General features: G+C 32.4%; 3 protein-coding genes across 6 annotated transcripts in view; all 3 read right to left on the bottom strand.

The window, feature by feature from the left end:
* Positions 1 to 4,997: 4,997 nt before the first annotated feature.
* On the bottom strand, positions 4,998 to 10,239 carry LOC115888608. Of its 2 annotated transcripts, none has more exons than XR_004051288.1 (4): positions 8,530 to 8,762; positions 7,967 to 8,193; positions 7,380 to 7,466; positions 4,998 to 7,049 (listed from the first exon to the last, which is right to left on the bottom strand). XR_004051288.1 is itself a non-coding variant. In XM_030908377.1 (4 exons), the coding sequence occupies exons 1-4, from the start codon at positions 9,529 to 9,531 to the stop codon at positions 6,331 to 6,333; spliced, it is 1,119 nt and encodes a 372-aa protein (XP_030764237.1). In that variant the 5' UTR covers positions 9,532 to 10,239; the 3' UTR covers positions 4,998 to 6,330. The 2 variants fall into 2 exon arrangements, 1 of the variants encoding a protein (XP_030764237.1); XM_030908377.1 differs by lacking the exon at positions 8,530 to 8,762 and adding an exon at positions 9,446 to 10,239.
* A 154-nt stretch (positions 10,240 to 10,393) lies between these two features.
* On the bottom strand, positions 10,394 to 14,758 carry LOC115888601 (G patch domain-containing protein 4). The gene is made up of 4 exons (XM_030908366.1): positions 14,421 to 14,758; positions 14,144 to 14,301; positions 13,816 to 14,077; positions 10,394 to 11,269 (listed from the first exon to the last, which is right to left on the bottom strand). The coding sequence occupies exons 1-4, from the start codon at positions 14,464 to 14,466 to the stop codon at positions 10,479 to 10,481; spliced, it is 1,257 nt and encodes a 418-aa protein (XP_030764226.1). The 5' UTR covers positions 14,467 to 14,758; the 3' UTR covers positions 10,394 to 10,478.
* An 898-nt stretch (positions 14,759 to 15,656) lies between these two features.
* LOC115888550 (glutathione hydrolase 1 proenzyme-like) overlaps positions 15,657 to 16,818 on the bottom strand; it is a 138,314-nt gene continuing 137,152 nt past the window's right edge. For all 3 annotated transcript variants that reach the window (XM_030908321.1, XM_030908312.1, XM_030908305.1), the window contains one exon: positions 15,657 to 16,098. In XM_030908321.1, the coding sequence (XP_030764181.1) occupies positions 15,955 to 16,098 (144 nt within the window). In that variant the 3' untranslated portion in view covers positions 15,657 to 15,954. The remainder of the gene's footprint in view (positions 16,099 to 16,818) is intronic.

Genomic DNA, 16,818 nt, shown 5'->3' with positions numbered 1-16,818 from the left:
TTCAGTTTCATTTAATGATGTCATTCTGCCGAAACTGTGATACTGTTGTAATGGGTTTTTAAGTGCCTATCAGCGACTAGTAAATTTAAGTATACAGGGTCGGTTCCTACTACTCTAGTGGCGGAAATCTAACTGTTACGCTCAGTTGGCTCTGACTCGGTTGGCTAGTTTTTGCCACGCCCACTCGGTGCCCACTGGGCGAGTATATAAACGCTCAACTTGTAGATTGTACTTTAGTTTATAATCATCTGCTGATGATGCTAACATGGTTAGCGAAACGCGCGACCAGTGTAAAAGTAAAAGTGTTTTGGTGTATTGTGGTGATTTAGTGTTTTTATTTTGCTATCATAGTTTTGGCAGAATGGCATCGTTAAATGAAACATCGAAATTAATTAAATCAAATTATTTAAGTGATATTTTCACAAGTCAATAACTCGGAAACGGTTGGTTTGAGGTACATTGTGTGTATTTCAATTTTTGTTTAGAATTGAAGGAGTTCTATTTAAAAAAATAAAACTTTGATGTGCAACGACTTTATGACCGACCCTGTATACATGAATTTATTACTCGCTAATAGATATTTAAAAATCCTATAACTTTTGTATTTAACTTTTTGCGGTACCTCCTACATTTTACCTAATAATCGACCGTTTCCATACATAACAGCAACCCTGTATAAATCCTACATAACGTAAATTATGATTATGTTGGTATCTACCATCAGTGATGAGTGATGGTAGATATCAATGTAAACCAACCACACTTGAATCAAGAACTTTACAAAAAATAACTCTTTACATGCCTATACTGAACCTACCATAGATTAAACATATAGTTAGTCACGCAAGAAAAAAGCCTACGCCACGTCATAGTAGGCGTAGGAACAACATTTCACTCAGACACAGCTGATCTTAAAATATTAGAAATTCTTGTTAAACCAGTTTAAAGTAATTTTTTTACCTTAGAATATACAGTGCGTATAAGTGTAAGTATTTTTTGGGGTAAAGTATTTGGTTTCAGCATTACAGTGTTGTCGCTTCATACTAAAAGTGGTAGTATCTTTGTTATTTTAAATGGAACACCCGGTATATTATTATATTTCTCAAAACTACTTCCATATCTCAAAATTTTTCTATTATGCTAACCTATACCAGAGATAAAAAAGAAAACATGTGTAAAATTGACAAAAACATGATTATGAATAAGCATATTAAATAAAATTCGGCCTATTGAAAGCTAAAATTTGGTTTATATCGATCTGTCTAAATCAACTGCCCCATGCAGCATTTGGACGTCGAGACAACGTTGTGTCACGCGACCAAACATCGGGGCGCAACCTCGACACAACCTCATGCCAAGCCTAGTCTGCACTAGTTAGGGGAATAATTTTTGGGTCGAAACGACGTTGGATACCTACGTTGGCTAGCAGCCTAATCGAATACAAACTGCAACATTGTTTAAAATCCTTATTCACAGAAATACAAAACTATAATAATATGGCGTCTAAGTCGCGTTTTATCCTAAATTGGGATAATTATAGTAAAAGTATTATTTTTATGATTTAGTTAGAGACATATGCCAGATGGCAATAAAGGAAAACAAAACAAAATTATTTAAGTGTGGAGGAGGTTGAAAATCACAATTATTGAAAACACTTTAACCAACTCTGTAACTCGTTACCCAAGGCAAAAAAGTTAAACGCAAACAACTTTATTGATAAATGTATTGTTTCTACTTTGAAAAATACTAATGGGCCATAAAATTAAACAAGTTTTAAAAAATTCTTTGAATTTTTTTTTAGTAAAATGAGAATAATTTATTCGCAGTCGAAAAAAAAATTGTTTCCGCGTGTTGTTTAGGGTCAAATATTTCAAGTTAATGTATTCAAAAAGCAGGAATTGCTATTTTAGGAACGAAACATTTTCTTATTCAACAACATGGCGGCTTTCACTTTGTTGTTTTCGAGATTAAGATGGAGAAGTCGCATACTGGTCTAATAAAGTCGGAGTTCAGCCTTAACAGGTATACTAGTCGCAAGATTGCCTAATTTAGTCATCCTAGACTCTAGCTTGTGCCGCCCTCTATATTCTAAATAAACGAGGGAGTGGATAAAATATCGGTAATATGTCGATGTATATTTAAATTTAGTTTTATATGTGCCTTTCTTAGGTCCCATTTTAATTAAGTTTATTTTATAAAAACAAAAACAGCACTGAACTGTCTGACTGAACAGAACAATGAAGTGAAAATTTAAGATTTAAGGTTATGGTTCAATACAATTGCAAAAAGGTAGTGGCGCGACGTCCTACCAACGTAAGAATAAGGAAATCTAAACAACGTTGGAATTAGTAAAACAGACGACGCGACGTTTGCATAATGTTGGAATAGGTCCTGAAAGTGACGTCGGAAAACTCTTTATTGCCCAACATTGTAACTACGTTGTCCGAATCACCCAAAGATCACTTAAGCAAAAAAGGTTATACGACAACGTTTATTCGCAGAAGCTTTTACTTTGTTGTAGTACTAGTTCAACGTCGGCACAACGTTACAACGTTTAATTTATTTTAATACCCCATGTACGGAGCTAACTATTTTTTGTAACTAATCCAACGTTGTGTTTAGTAAACATGCAAGTCGTGAAAATGCTACTTGGGGATAGGATATCAAACAGGGAGGTCAGAAAAAATAATTATTTCTCATGATACAAAGAATACAAGGTATGATATTGCGCAGGTTGGTCACTACGGCACAGGTGATAAACGGTACCATTGGTCGGCAAGCTCCGCGCGCCAATTTCAAATTGTCAAACAGATGACATAATAAATGATGGATAAATGTGAAAATAATTTTTCAAATGTCAAGTTCGATGATTTGACATAACTTTTAGGGTTATGTCCTAATTCTTCCCTATTTTAGGTCTTTTTTTATTAGTGGCAATTGGACAATATGAATATTTTTTTGTATGGCGTATGACGTCACAGGTGGTATGCGCAAACTTAACGAAATTGGAGCCGCTATCGATCATACCTTGTTTTCTTTGTACCATGATTATTTCTGATTATTATAAAATCGTTAAAATTATTGTTATTTTAAATTCAAGCCTATGTATATCATTTAAAAAATCGAAAACCAAATAAAATTGCTTTTCAACGATATCATGTTCCTATACCTAAACCTTCTGGTTTCTTCAGTAAAGCTATTTAAAAGATAATAATTATATTATAATTGTTTCGTCTAAAGAAAATGGTTACCATGATAAAAATTCAAACTTTATTAAGTATTAGTTAGAGTTAAGGTGCTAAATTTCTAAAATTGTCATGAGAACAAAATTATTGAAATGAGACTGTAATAATAGAATTATTAATTTTTAAATAACTCTACTTAAGAAACTAGAAGGTTTAGGTATAGGAACATGATATATCGTTGAAAAGGAATTTTACTAGTCTTTTGATTTTTTTAAATAATATACATAGGGTTGAATTTAAAATAACAAAGATTTAAGCAACTCTATAACAATCGGAAATAAATATTTTTGCTCTCTCTGTGTAATATCCAATCAGTTTATCTAGAAAGATAAAATATATCGACTTTCGTTAACTTATAACCCAAATTTCAACTCTAAAAATGTTTAATTCATGATTTTACCAATGGTTATTCACGATCATGTTTTTGTCAATTTTACACGTTTTATTTTTTATCCCAAAAACTATTAGAGATAGGTATAGGTTAGCATAATAGAAAAATTGTGAGATATGAAAGTAGTTTCCAAAAATATAATAATATACTGGGTGTTCCATTTAAAATCAGAAAGATGCTACCACTTTTGGTATGAAGCGGCAACACTGTAATGCCTAAAAATATTTTAGAAAGATGGAGCCGGTACCTTTATGTAAAAATCCAAATTTTCAAAAAAAATCTATCACCGGTTCTCCATACACGTCTAACGTGCCATCGCCGTGAATCACCCTATATACCTAATCTATATATAACCTATATACCCTATCCTCTATACTGTCACTCACGTTCAAGTATGATCTGTAATTTTTTAAATAAACAACATTAAAAACCGTACATCATTTTCTGGATTTCAGCTGTTGAAATCTTTCCTAACTGGTTAAACCGATTTTACTAATGTTAATATTAAGACTAAAATCCAAAATTTTATCCAACCAAAAAAATCTCAGTATACAGGGTGGTGACAATTTCGATGTTCAACATTGGCATCTCAGAAAGTACGATAGATACCAAATCGGTTAAATGGGACAAAAGTTGCGTAATTAGAAGTTTGACAAACACCTAGGAAGAAAACCCCGGTATCTTGATTAGTTTCGGGTTTATGCCAAAAAAATGAAAATAATGCGTTTATTTTAAATGACAATATCTTCAGAACTATTGTATCTATTGCAACGTAAGTTGGTAGTTTTATATTTTTGACCTCGGCCAATTAAATGCCGTTTTCAGAAAATTTCTAAGCCTTCTAGATTTTGCACAACAACAGTCAAGTTTTTGTTTTCTTATGGCCGCCATTTTGAGATTTATAATATTAGATAGAGCAAAAAATAATCTATACGGTGGCACAAATTAACTACAACAGATGCGAAAGAACACCGAATTCCGCGTTTCGGTTTCTGTGACCTTCAGAAAGAGTTCATAGACAATCCGCATCAATGTATAGTTTGCGTTATTATTTGTTTGGGTTAAAATAATCTGCACCAATATGTGATCGAGGCATATAATCTCACAGTAATTTAATAGATTGCTCGTCATATATCAGTTCGTAGGAAATTAGGGGAAAAAAAGATATTTATAGTATAAAAACATTAATTTATTTAACAAAATTTAATTAAAGATGTGACAAAATAGTTACTTTTCTATTGGTTCTATTGGACTTTTTTTGACTATATAAATCTTTATTTGTAAACTTTAATGCATAAAATATTTTCAATCTAATAAATAATTTAATGATGTAAATAAGAGGAAATTTCTCACATGGGTGGTCAAATTCTATAGTTTTCATTATACCAAACAGCCTCTGATTAATGTTTTCTTCAGTACAAAACTCATCAAAATTTAATGTAAATAATTTTTCCAGCCTGTAAATAAAATGAACAAATTTTTCATTTGGCGATTTTAAACTCCCATAAGTGCCACTATCATGATTAAAGGCTTTTAAATGGGTAAATAATTTCGAGTTATCCAGAGATTCGGATTCTTTTGCAAATTTTAGACAAATATCACATTGATGTATTTGAAGACCCTTTTTAATGATGTAGCCACAGACATAATTAAAGGCATTTTGAGTTGTTATACTTTCATGCCTATAATCACAATCTGGTAAAGTTATTGCCTGATGTTTTTTAATGGTGCCACATTTTTAATAAAATTCTGGACTTTTTGACGGACTTTAATTGTGTTAATAAAATACCCAAGTCATCGAAACAATTCATAAAGGAAGAATGCAAAAAAGTTTGACAAAATAGTTTCCTAAATGCCCTTTGGAATTCTATAGGTGTTGGATTTACAGAATTACCTTGTTGCTGTCTAACGCTGCCAAAATAATTTTCTAAGCAATCTTGGTTAATTCTCCATGTTTTTGGTTTGGTAAATCCTTTTTAAATAGGTAAATCCAATAGAAGAAAGTCGATGCCAGAGAATTTGAATGGACTTTATTGTGATCATCCAGCACGTACGAAACTTGCATTTCAAAGTTATATCTATATTATTGTTATTCAAAATTTTTAAGTTTGCTAAAAATAAACCCATTTCATTTTTGACGGACAGTTTTGTACGGATTAGGGTGATTAAAATCCACTGCATTTAGTAAATCAAACAGTTTATCAAATTTTTCAACTACCTCAAGAGTGGCTTGTGCTTCAGCAGGAAGTACACCCAGAGTCATATTATGCGTCTGTAACCCAATGGCTACCGTTCTGCTAATTACTTGCGTAGCAAGCTTAACTTTCATTTTTTGAAAGTTGTTTGGATAGATGTAAGCATCCGTGAGCTTGGGTGCACATCTATATTGTTGCTTTTTATCATTATTATAAAAAGTTTCTATAAACTTCCAAGATTTTGTCTTTTTATTGTCGAAACAGAATACATTTTGCATAAGATTAATTTTTTGTGGCCTTAATAAGATGAGGAGTGTCAAAAAAATATGTGAGTTTATAATCACCAACATTAAATTCTGGATTGTCAGTAGTGACATTTAACAATTTTGAAATTTGTATAAAATTTGACCCCATATCAGTTACAATACCTTGAACATATAGTCCAACATCTGATAATTTATTTACACATTCCTTAAGAATTTCTAAAATATCTGCTGACTTACGATTGGTGTTTAAAAAAAAAACGCGATCGGTTGTGTTTCCAATTATTGAATAAACCTCTGGCCATAATTACAGCCACGTTCTGAGCTATAAGGGACGATTTTCTTTCCTTAGTTCCAATATCATGAAATCCAATAATTTGATCTCGACCAGTGTCAAAATATAGATTTGACTTAAGATAGGTTTCATCTATGCATATATTGCAATGTTTGTCTAACTCCGACATAGTTTTAACTTTAAGACTCAGAGAGTTGAAAATATGATCATTACCTAAACCTGGTTTGCAAATAAAATTTTGAGTCATTAGTTCTAAGCTGCGTTTCGTTGGTAAAATTAAAAGTTTCTCTAAAAATTTATATGTTTTTGGACGTAAAAAGTACAATGTAAGGGCAAATTTCTTATATTCTTCATTATACCTTCTTGCTTTAGCAACTTTATTTTTAAGAAGTGCTTGTAATTTAACGATTTCGGCTAAAGGTTTATTCAGAAATTTGTTGCACAACTTATTGAAATTTAATAAGGACGATTTTTCCCTATTTTCGGTAATGGACTGTTTTTTGGCAAATATTAACTTTTTTCTTAACAAATGGACCTTACATTTTAATTTACTTTTCCGAGGAGTGTTAGATGTCAAAGTCGATGGCGTTTGAGTAGACATCGGCGATATCAAAGGAGATGCAGCGAGACAAGTGGATCCAGTATCAATGCTTAATTCACCTGAAGGAAAAAATTATTTATTAATTTGCAATGACCGTAATAATTCTACAGGGATACCAAAAATTATATTAATAAAGTTGTTGGCCATGGAATGGAAAACGTCTTAGATTTGATAAAATTTGATATCAGTATGACATTTAACGTAATTAAACCTGAAAATGTAAAAAAAGACCTAAGGTAAGGCAGACGTTTTCTAATCCATTGCCAGGGCCGGCGAAAACGGTAAGTATTGTGTATAGCACAAATTATTTTTGGTACTGACTATAAAAACAAACCCATTATGTATGTTTAGTTATGCTAATTGTAACTAATACTTAAAAATATACTTACTAGTTACCATTTCCTCGGAGATATTGGTAACATATTCTTTATCGAGCGTAACCCCGAAAGGTCGTTGAAGGACATCCAGAGGTATATCTAAAAAGAAACACACATTTTTAAAATATAATATTAAGTGCGCAAAATCAGCATTTTTTTTAATGGCATAAGTTTATTTTAAGCGAGACCGATAAGTCGAGGCACAAAATGAATATTGACAATAATAAGTTCATTTTGGCGCATTGAATATTAAAATTTAAAATAAAATAATAGGTAATAGCTATTTTCGCGGAGACGATTCGGAACTAATCCTGAACGCTAAAGCTGCGGCCATTAAGTGACAGTTGTGCCATAGTAAATTGAGTTGACAGTTTTAGTTGACCTTGCCCACCTTGCCTTAGCGTTCAGAATTAGTTCCGGATCGTCTCCGCGAAAATAGCTAATACTATTAAGAAAATAAATCACCATCATGTTAACTTTTTTCACCTGTTGAAAAAAAACCTGTTTTGCGTATCATAACAATATAAAAATGTGTTTTTAACGTTTGTAGAAAAATAATATTATCTCAACACAACAGCTACCTATTACTACCTACTTACCTGACAAAATTGTAATCTTTTCAGGGGGCTCTTCAAAAATATCCTCATTTCTTGATGATGATGGTTTGAGAAATCTTGTCGGCACAGCAGTATCATATAAACGTTTAAAACCAGATGACGAGACCGAAATAAATTTGGTTTCAAAGTGATCTTCGCACAATTTATAATTTTTTAAATTTTTTTCCTGAAGATCTTCTCTTCCGGCAGCCTTAAGCCAGGCCTTTGCTCTAAAAAAATATTTTTAGATGAAAATAAGAACGTATTTTGAAATATACTGGTTTTGATTTAATTTAAAATTTACAGAGATTTTAACATGTCGAAGAAATATATTTAACAATATACGTGTATTTAACAATAACAACGACATTTAAATTTTCGGCACACTTTCAGTTCATAGAAAGTAATGGAATTTACGAGACTTTTCTAGTCAAAGGTTCCAAGAAACCTTGGCGCCGCTACCCTCATAAATCCAAAACAATAATAACGTTATAGGCCCTAAGTTGTAAAAATTATAATTAATTAATTAAAAGTTTAATAAATATACTCCGTACAAAAAAACACACCGATTTCAAATAAGAGCTTCCGCTAAAAAACACAGCCACGTGGAAATAACGTAAAATAGGGCGGGATTTAGAGTGACTCTTCTTGCTATATTATTATTCGGCGCTACATATTATGTAGTCTAATAAAAATAAAGAACTACCTAAAGAAAAAGCCACAAAAAACTGAAAGACAAAAACGAGTCAATCCACAAAAGGCGATTTGTCATTTGTCAACCACGCCAAAGTTGACAGAATTAAAACCAACTATCATTTTAGAGTGAGTAGGGGGAGTGCAGACGCCGATGATTAGACCAGATGTTTAAAAACCTACTGCCTTACTTACACTGCCCTAAACTTACATTGTTTAGGTAGACAGACGTCTGCAAAAGCTATATAAATTTATGATCAAAATTCCCAAAGGTAATAGTAAAACTTATCAATTAGAATTATATTGTAGGGTCGTTTATGACCTCAGAGGTATGAAGGTTTTTATATGAGATGGGACATTCCTAAACTAATATTACAAATTTAATTAAAATGAGGACGGGATAATAACACTACGTCTGCCGTAAAATATCACGTTCTTAATGTAAAAAAACAGAGCGTACGTGTCGATTCTAACTTCGTCAAGCGATGAGTCACGTATATTCGTGGCTTTATCATAATTTATGAACAGATCTTAAAAATAAAAGGAACGTAGTTTTATTTAAAATAATGTTGCATGCAATGCAGGCAAGCCGGCAAGAATAAAGACACACCTGTTTTTGGGGTTTAAAATACAAACTCCAGCAAAAGAGCATTTCATTTTTCTATTTTTGTTCATTTAAATCGAATGTACTTAGATATTTTATCAGTTTGAAAATACTAAATTACAATAATTCCTATTACAAAAGGGCGAATAATACCTAATACCTACTTATTAATCATTTTTCCTTACCTTAACTTATCCTCTGGGAACCTAAAAAGTGATTTTCCTCCTCCGGTTTTTGTAGAACAGTATAAATAAACACATTTGTATCCCATTTTAAATAAGATATACAAATTACCAAAACTTAGAAATAACAGTTCGAAAGTTCAACAAAAATCCTACACGCGTTTTTAAAAACAAACATATAACCACGCACTATGTCACACCAACGAGCTTCAGCAAACTAATACGACACAGCAAGGGCTTCCGGACTGAACGACTGGTGTATTTACACCACTCAATAGGCGTGTCGGGTTTGCCGAGCGGTTTCCGATGCAGTCGCTTTCTTTCGCATCTGTAATAGGTAATTTGTGGTTGTAGTGTGAAATCTAGAGGGCTTAGAAATTTTCTGAAAACTGCATTTAATTGGCCAAGGCCAAAAATATAAAACTACCAACTTATGTTACAATAGATATAATAGTTTTGAAAATATTGTCATTTAAACAAAAATATAAAACTACCAACTTACGTTACAATAGATACAATAGTTTTGAAGATATTGTCATTTAACTTCTGATTACGCAACTTTTGTCCCCATTTAACCGATTTCCTATCTCTCGCAGTTTCTGAGATGCCAATGTTGAGCATCGAAATTGTCACCACCTTGTATACCTAATCTATACATATATAACCTATATACCCTATCCGTTATACCGTCACTCCAGTCACGTTCAAGTATGAGCCTAACCCGTCATTTTTTAAATAAACGAACAAAACTGCATAAAAACAAAGACAGATGACGCATTACGGATGCATTAAAAATCGTGCTTCATTTTCTGGATTTCACTATCGAAATCTTTCGTGACTGGTTAAACAGACTTTACTAATGTTAATATTAAGATTAAGACTAATATGCAAAATTCTATCCAACCAAAAATATCTCAGTATATACACAACTAGGACCAATAAAATACAAGCTTACCATACCGTCCGTTCATAAAATAGGTACAAACTACCTACATCATGTGTTTATTTCCTTATTACAGTACAACAATAATCGACATTACTCACTTTCGGACATGCGACACACGTTCTCCAGAGTTTTCGCGATAGAGCTTATCGTAGGCGACTCTTCCTCTCTCTTCTTACTCTTTTTCTTGTTCTTCTTCCTTTTCAGCCTCTCCGGGCTTCCAGTCTGACACCTCTTCGAGTGCACGTGCTCAATCTCCTCTAAATACTTACGTTTCTTTGTCAAGGCGTCCTTTTCCTCGATCATAACCTCGTCTTTTGATGCTTCACCATTGACGTTTTGCAGAAACATATTTGTAGCGGTGTAGAGCTTAGCTTCAAGCTTGCGCTTCTTCTTTAGTTTCTTCTTCTCGGCTTTAGAGAGGTCGCTGAAGTTCAACCTGGCCTCTTCGAAGGCTTTATGGTTGTCCACTTCGAATTCGTTGTTGTTTTCGAGATCGTGTTCGATTCCTTCGTCGGATCCGCTGTTGTTATTAACCGCGTCATTAGAATTCTCGTCTTTTAACGAACCCACTTCGCTGTCGAAGCTTGTGTCCAATTCGGCAGTGTAAATTCTTGTGACCGTCTCGTTAAATGAGACACTCTTTCTTTTTTTGGCTTTCTCTTTCTTCTTTAAAGATGAAGAAGGACTGGACATTTCGGCTACGAGGGGTGTGTATTTCTCTTCGCACTCTTCTTTTTGTCTCTTCAGTTTTTTGAGCTTCTTCTCGACTTTACTGGTGCTTTGGTCGATTAAGGAGACCTTTTTCATCTTCTTCAAGAGGATTTTTTCTTGTTTCTCGATACGGGATAATTTTCCGTTTAGTTTTAGGCCATGTCGTGCGCCTAAAATTAAAAAAAATATCTGGTTTTTAAGTAGTATTGTAAAATGATCAGAATTTATTTTTGAAAAATCGTAAATCATACAGGATGTTCAAAATTCTACGCCAAACTTTCTAAAATATAAAGCCGTGTCCAAGCTAAGCGAACAAAACCGTTCGCGAACATATATAATTAACACTATACATATAGCAGCAGGTCGTAAACGACGGCACAGCCCATCGCATCGGTCCCGAGGACTGAGGTGCGGGGAAGAATGCGACAACCAGTTTACTCTATAGATCTAGGATGCGTTTAGGTAGTCGCAGTGTTTTCGAGTGCCCGGCTTAATGTGAGCTGAAAAAATAAATATGGATGATAAGGTGAAAATTGCGGCAGCTGCTTTTGTCTTGGCTGTTCGCTATTTTATGGTAAATCCTGAAGCTCTGCAAACCTTAATTAAGCCTTAATACGAGCCCTAACAACTATATGTTGGGACAATGTCTTTTTTTGCAATAAATATACTAATTTGTTAAAACGACTCAATTTATTTTGTTTATTATTCTAAATTCAAACATTACAATATGATCTAGACAATTTTACTATATTTTTATAACTTTGCAAACAAATCACTTTTGATAATAGCTTATTTTGCCAAAATCAAGCCATATTTGCTGACAACTATATATTGGGACAGCACAACAAAAAATTTGTTTTATACGGAGTTACATCACTTTTCGCCTTAACAACTGCCTGAACTCTTAATGGCATTGTATTTACCAAAGATTGGCACATTTGAGGAGAAAAATTATCCCAAATTTCCTGCAGATTTGTCCGCAAATCAAAAATTGTTCATTGAGGGTGGTTTCTTAAATATTGCTTCATTTTATGCCACACAGTTTCTATGACATTGAGGTCCGGACTACTTGCAGGATGGGATAGAACTTTTATATTATTATTACCAAACCAATTTTTAGTTGATTTTGCTGAATGGCACGATGCTCCATCTTGTTGGAAAGTACAGTCTTCGTTTGGAAACAATTCTTGAGCACTAGCAAAAGTGAGATCTCAAGTATATGTTGATATTTTTGGACGTTAACAGTGCCATCTATAATTTTGCGAATACTCAGTAAAAAATAAAAATCATAGATGGACGCCCGAAATTAAATGAGACCCTTCCAATGTCCGCCGAAATTAACGCCGTTCACTCCTTTTGATGTACCGACAACCGTCGGAAAAAGAACGCGCGCGCTCTTGCATAGATAGACGTTCGGCGCTTCGCGCTCCTTAATAGTATCTGTTTAATTATATGTGTTCGCGAACGTTTTGTTCGCCTAGCTTGGACGCGGCTTAAAATAATTTTTCTTCGTTTTTTAAAACGGAACACCCTGTATATGATTTTTTCAATAGATGAATGAATGAAAAGAATGAACATTTTTTGTATTTAGAATATTTCAAAATTTTTAACGGTTTCGCAGATATTCGCGGTTTTATTTTTCATATGGCATTTTCCACAGCAAATTTTTATCAAAGCCACTCATTGATTTTTGTCTCGTATTTTACCATAGAGTTAAAAAATTAAAATATTTTACCGTTAAAGAGCCATATGAAATAATACTGCCTGTATCTACAAAACCATTAAAAATTTGAACATACTTTAAATACAAAAAATGTTCTCCATCTAATAAAAAAAATAATATACAGGGTATTCCATTTAAAAAAAAAACAACAAAGTAATTTTATATTTTAGAAAGTTTGGCGTAGAATTTTGAACACCCTGTATGATTTAAGATTATGATATTTATAGCAAAGTAAGTATAAACCATCTAAAGTAAATACATAATATAGTTTTGATTTCAGGACAGTTCTGGTATTTGTTATATATTTTTTTAAGAAAGGTTGAAAAATATATAATATTTTTATTTATTTATTAATATCTCTTATTAATATATTTACTTATATCTTAGGATTACGCAGACTGATCTGGAAGCCAAAAATGCAATAATATACAGGGTGTACCATTTAAAAAAACATCCCAATCCACTCTTTAGGTTTGCCCCTAAACAAAATTCTCAAACTTGTTATTCTAAGAGATACAGATACCTGACGCACTATTGCCGGTCCCTGTATGTATATTTTATTTGATCTGGGGGAATGTATAGCTTAAATGAAGGGTAAGAGGAAAAACAGATGATGTCACAAAACCACCACAAAACTGACTTTTTTCAAATGCATAAATTAATAATACCCACCTTGAATTTACCAATATAAAAATGTAAAAATGCATGCATAATCACTAACTACATTATTTTTTAAAGGCCTCAGTTCTTGAGATATTTACCATAACAATAATTGATTTTCTTACTAAACTGAGTCATGACATTGTTTTTACAAAGAGTGTTATATCTTCTACAAATGATTTATAAGAAATATATATCCTTACCAATATATTATAATGATAAAAAAGCAATTAAGTTTTTATTGATTCTTGATATATAAATTATATTACTCAAGATATTATTATTGATGCAAAATATGTACTTTTCTCACATATATCTCTATTATATACATACCTTTATGTGCAGTCCTATTATTACAGGCAGCAAAAAGTTGTTCATCTGTTAAACCTTGATATGAATTCATAGGTTCTCCGTCAAAATTTGGTGTGTTACTGTAATTTTCAACCCCTTTATCAGTCAACTTTGATGTCTTTATAAAGGAACCATATTCTAAATCTTTAGACTTGTTTTTTAGTTGTTTCACTGAATAGGATTTTGTTGAAATATCAACAGCATCGGAATCTTTAATTTGAATGTTCACTCCAGAGCTATCAACCTAAAAAGTAAACATCATATGGATATTAAACAACTTAACATCTCACATTTTTAATTTAATAGTTACCTGAACATTTAAGTTCTCCGAAGCACTGTTGAAAAGTCTTTCCCACCAATTGTTGGTAAACTGTTCGCCAACGTCATGCCCAACGCCAGCATTATCAAATTTAAGTTTTGGCTTTAGTGCTGAGGAAATCCCGTCTTCGTTACGACCCAAACCTTTACCTATTAACAATAATATTAATATTTATTTTCATTGAAACATGCATTGATCTCTACAGCAATCTCATTTTAAAACGATTAGCACAAAACAGTTCAAATTTACGACTGCTGTATTTGCTTACCTTCTTCCCAACCGTATTTCTCTAACTGTTTTCGAGCAAAATCCATTTTTTAATTCATAAAATAAATTTTATCAAGATTAGAAAGTGGAAATCTGAAACCATCAACATGACATATTTTATTCTTCTTCTTTTTTAATTGGTTTTACGGCCTAAGCTGCCAGGACTATACGGCGAGGTGATAGAATATCTATCTTTTTTTTTCTTCAATCTAAGACAAGAGAAGCTCGTGAAAGCGTCTGACGTCCGACTCAAAGTCGTTTCTCTTGAATATTTGTATAATTTTTCTTGGGTTACCCCCGTGACAAGTGAAAAAAGATTGTCTTTTAAAAATATGTTCACTCTGACGGTCTTTCTTCTCCCACGCTGGTAGCATCCGTCCCTGTCTGTCCCTGTGATCCCGCCATTGGATCCCGCTATGCCATGGTACAAAAGTACAAAGCACAATCCGTGGCACAATTTTATTGTTTTGACAATTTCGAATTGACAGATATCTTTCTTTTTCATATCTGTGGTTTGATCCACAGAATCAGAATATACATTTATTTCTTTTGTACTTTAGTGCTTTACTGGTTGCCCATGGTACCACTGCTTTTTTGAATTTTAATCTGTGATTCACAGAATTACGGAAATATGGAATATGGAGCCATGGAGTCCCAAGTCCCAAGATGTACCCAGAGGATGTGCCCAAGATGGATCCCTCTTTCGAGATTTAAACCCGTGTATTTGTTAGTACCTATGTATTCTTTATTTACGATATTCTCCGGCGGTGGCAGCACCAGAGGAGAATGCACCAAGCCTATAATATTAAAGTATATCAAATCTTAAAATTCCTCTTTTAGTTTATTTATTTATTTATTTACGGGAAACCCCATTACATTACAAAATTTACAAAACAATATTAAAAAAAAAGTCTTTTCTTTTTCTTCCACATCGTATAAAGATACTTAAAAACATTAAAAAATAATACAAAAAAAAAATAGTATATAGTGATAAGGCAGCAAAAATACGACAGTCTTAATTTCGCAATATCTGTATATTTAATAAAAAATATAGAATTGTAAATTAATCTCATTTTACAATTATATCTAAAGTCTATCAAATAAAACAATACTATTAATCTTATAAATTAAACATATCAAATACAACAATAACTAATAGTTTAACAAACAAATATAGAAGAATATGGTATAAAATAATTAGAAAAATATTAACTAATATTATAATTTGAAGGTATTATCGAGAATCTATGTTGTAAAAGTAGGATAATAGTGATAGTAAGCGTTTTCTATGCATGCTATAAAAAGCCTGTTAAGTTTTAAAGAAAGATTTTATCATTTTCAAATTAATTTTTGGTTATTAAAACTGTTTCAAAATATTTTTTCTTTTATTATTACTATAAAGCATTGTCACAGAATAAAAACAAAATATAAACAGCAATTTCAAATTTAACACCCCTTCCTTCGACAAAATATGTGGATTAATTTTGAGCTCACGTATTTATTAAAAGTTGTAACGAATTGAATAAAAGGTTTCTTCAACTTAGTCCATATACGTCGCCTCCTTTTCGATGGTCTGCATTGGCATTTATCCTGTCCTTGTCCTTTGTGAGTGCACAAACCACCGACACTAATTCTCTTTTCATCTTGTGGCCGAGAGCTTTAAGACCATCTACTACTTGCTGAAAATGATACAGAAAAATATTTAAACTTTATGTTGAAGCCCTTATACTAAGCGAGGATAAAAATAGGGTATTACCTCCAAATTCTTGACACCCGCACCGATTGACGTGAAATTTTATCAGTGAATAGAGATATATGTAAGAAACAAAAGTTACATAGTAGCGATGTGTGTTTTCACCCTAGGGGTGAGTGCTACCTTTTTATTGTTAATCTAAGGTGCTACCCCTTCTCGGGAGTAAAAAATAAATCACCCATTTTAATTAATAAGGTCTTGTCAAGTTCGTGGCTCAAAAACTCGCGGAGTTATGATAAAAATAAAATGGTCACCTCATTTTTTCGGAAAAAAATTAACAACAAAATCTGTGACTAAAATCATAAAAATAAAAACTATCAATTTGTAGGAAATTACACGAGCTACAAATTAACCTCTATAGTTGAACAGTCTTGAACTCTTCATTTTCACGAGATTTTTGGGTTTTAAGGGCTCAAAGAAGGTGGTCCTTACACGCAAGTCAAACTAAAAAAACGTAATATCTACGAAAAGAAAAATTGAAAGAGAGCAAAAATATTGCAAAAAAAGACCTTCAATTTTACTCTACTATTGCATTTTTACGTATCTTGCTTAGTTTTTGAGATATGTCAAAAAAGTTAAAAATTTTTAGAGCAGAGTTTACACCTTTTGTAGGGCCCAGTTAGACCTACTATAATATTTAATTGTA

Source organism: Sitophilus oryzae, unplaced genomic scaffold, assembly GCF_002938485.1.
Source record: "Sitophilus oryzae breed Bouriz unplaced genomic scaffold, Soryzae_2.0 scaffold_1167_pilon_pilon, whole genome shotgun sequence".
Lineage (NCBI taxonomy): Eukaryota > Metazoa > Arthropoda > Insecta > Coleoptera > Curculionidae > Sitophilus > Sitophilus oryzae.
The sequence above is the reverse complement of the archived record's forward strand: the minus strand, read 5'-3'. Positions and strand labels throughout refer to the sequence as shown.

Excerpts from the sequence above, each read along its gene's own strand:
- LOC115888608 (XM_030908377.1), bottom strand. The coding sequence starts at position 9,531 with ATGGGATACAAATGTGTTTATTTATACTGTTCTACAAAAACCGGAGGA. Across the intron at positions 8,194-9,445 it reads TTCCCAGAGGATAAGTTAAG|AGCAAAGGCCTGGCTTAAGG; the intron begins GTAAGGAAAAAT and ends ATATTTTTTTAG. Across the intron at positions 7,050-7,379 it reads CTCCGAGGAAATGGTAACTA|GTGAATTAAGCATTGATACT; the intron begins GTAAGTATATTT and ends TTTTTCCTTCAG.
- LOC115888601 (XM_030908366.1), bottom strand. The coding sequence starts at position 14,466 with ATGGATTTTGCTCGAAAACAGTTAGAGAAATACGGTTGGGAAGAAG. Across the intron at positions 14,078-14,143 it reads CGGAGAACTTAAATGTTCAG|GTTGATAGCTCTGGAGTGAA; the intron begins GTAACTATTAAA and ends TTTACTTTTTAG. Across the intron at positions 11,270-13,815 it reads TAATAGGACTGCACATAAAG|GCGCACGACATGGCCTAAAA; the intron begins GTATGTATATAA and ends TTTTAATTTTAG.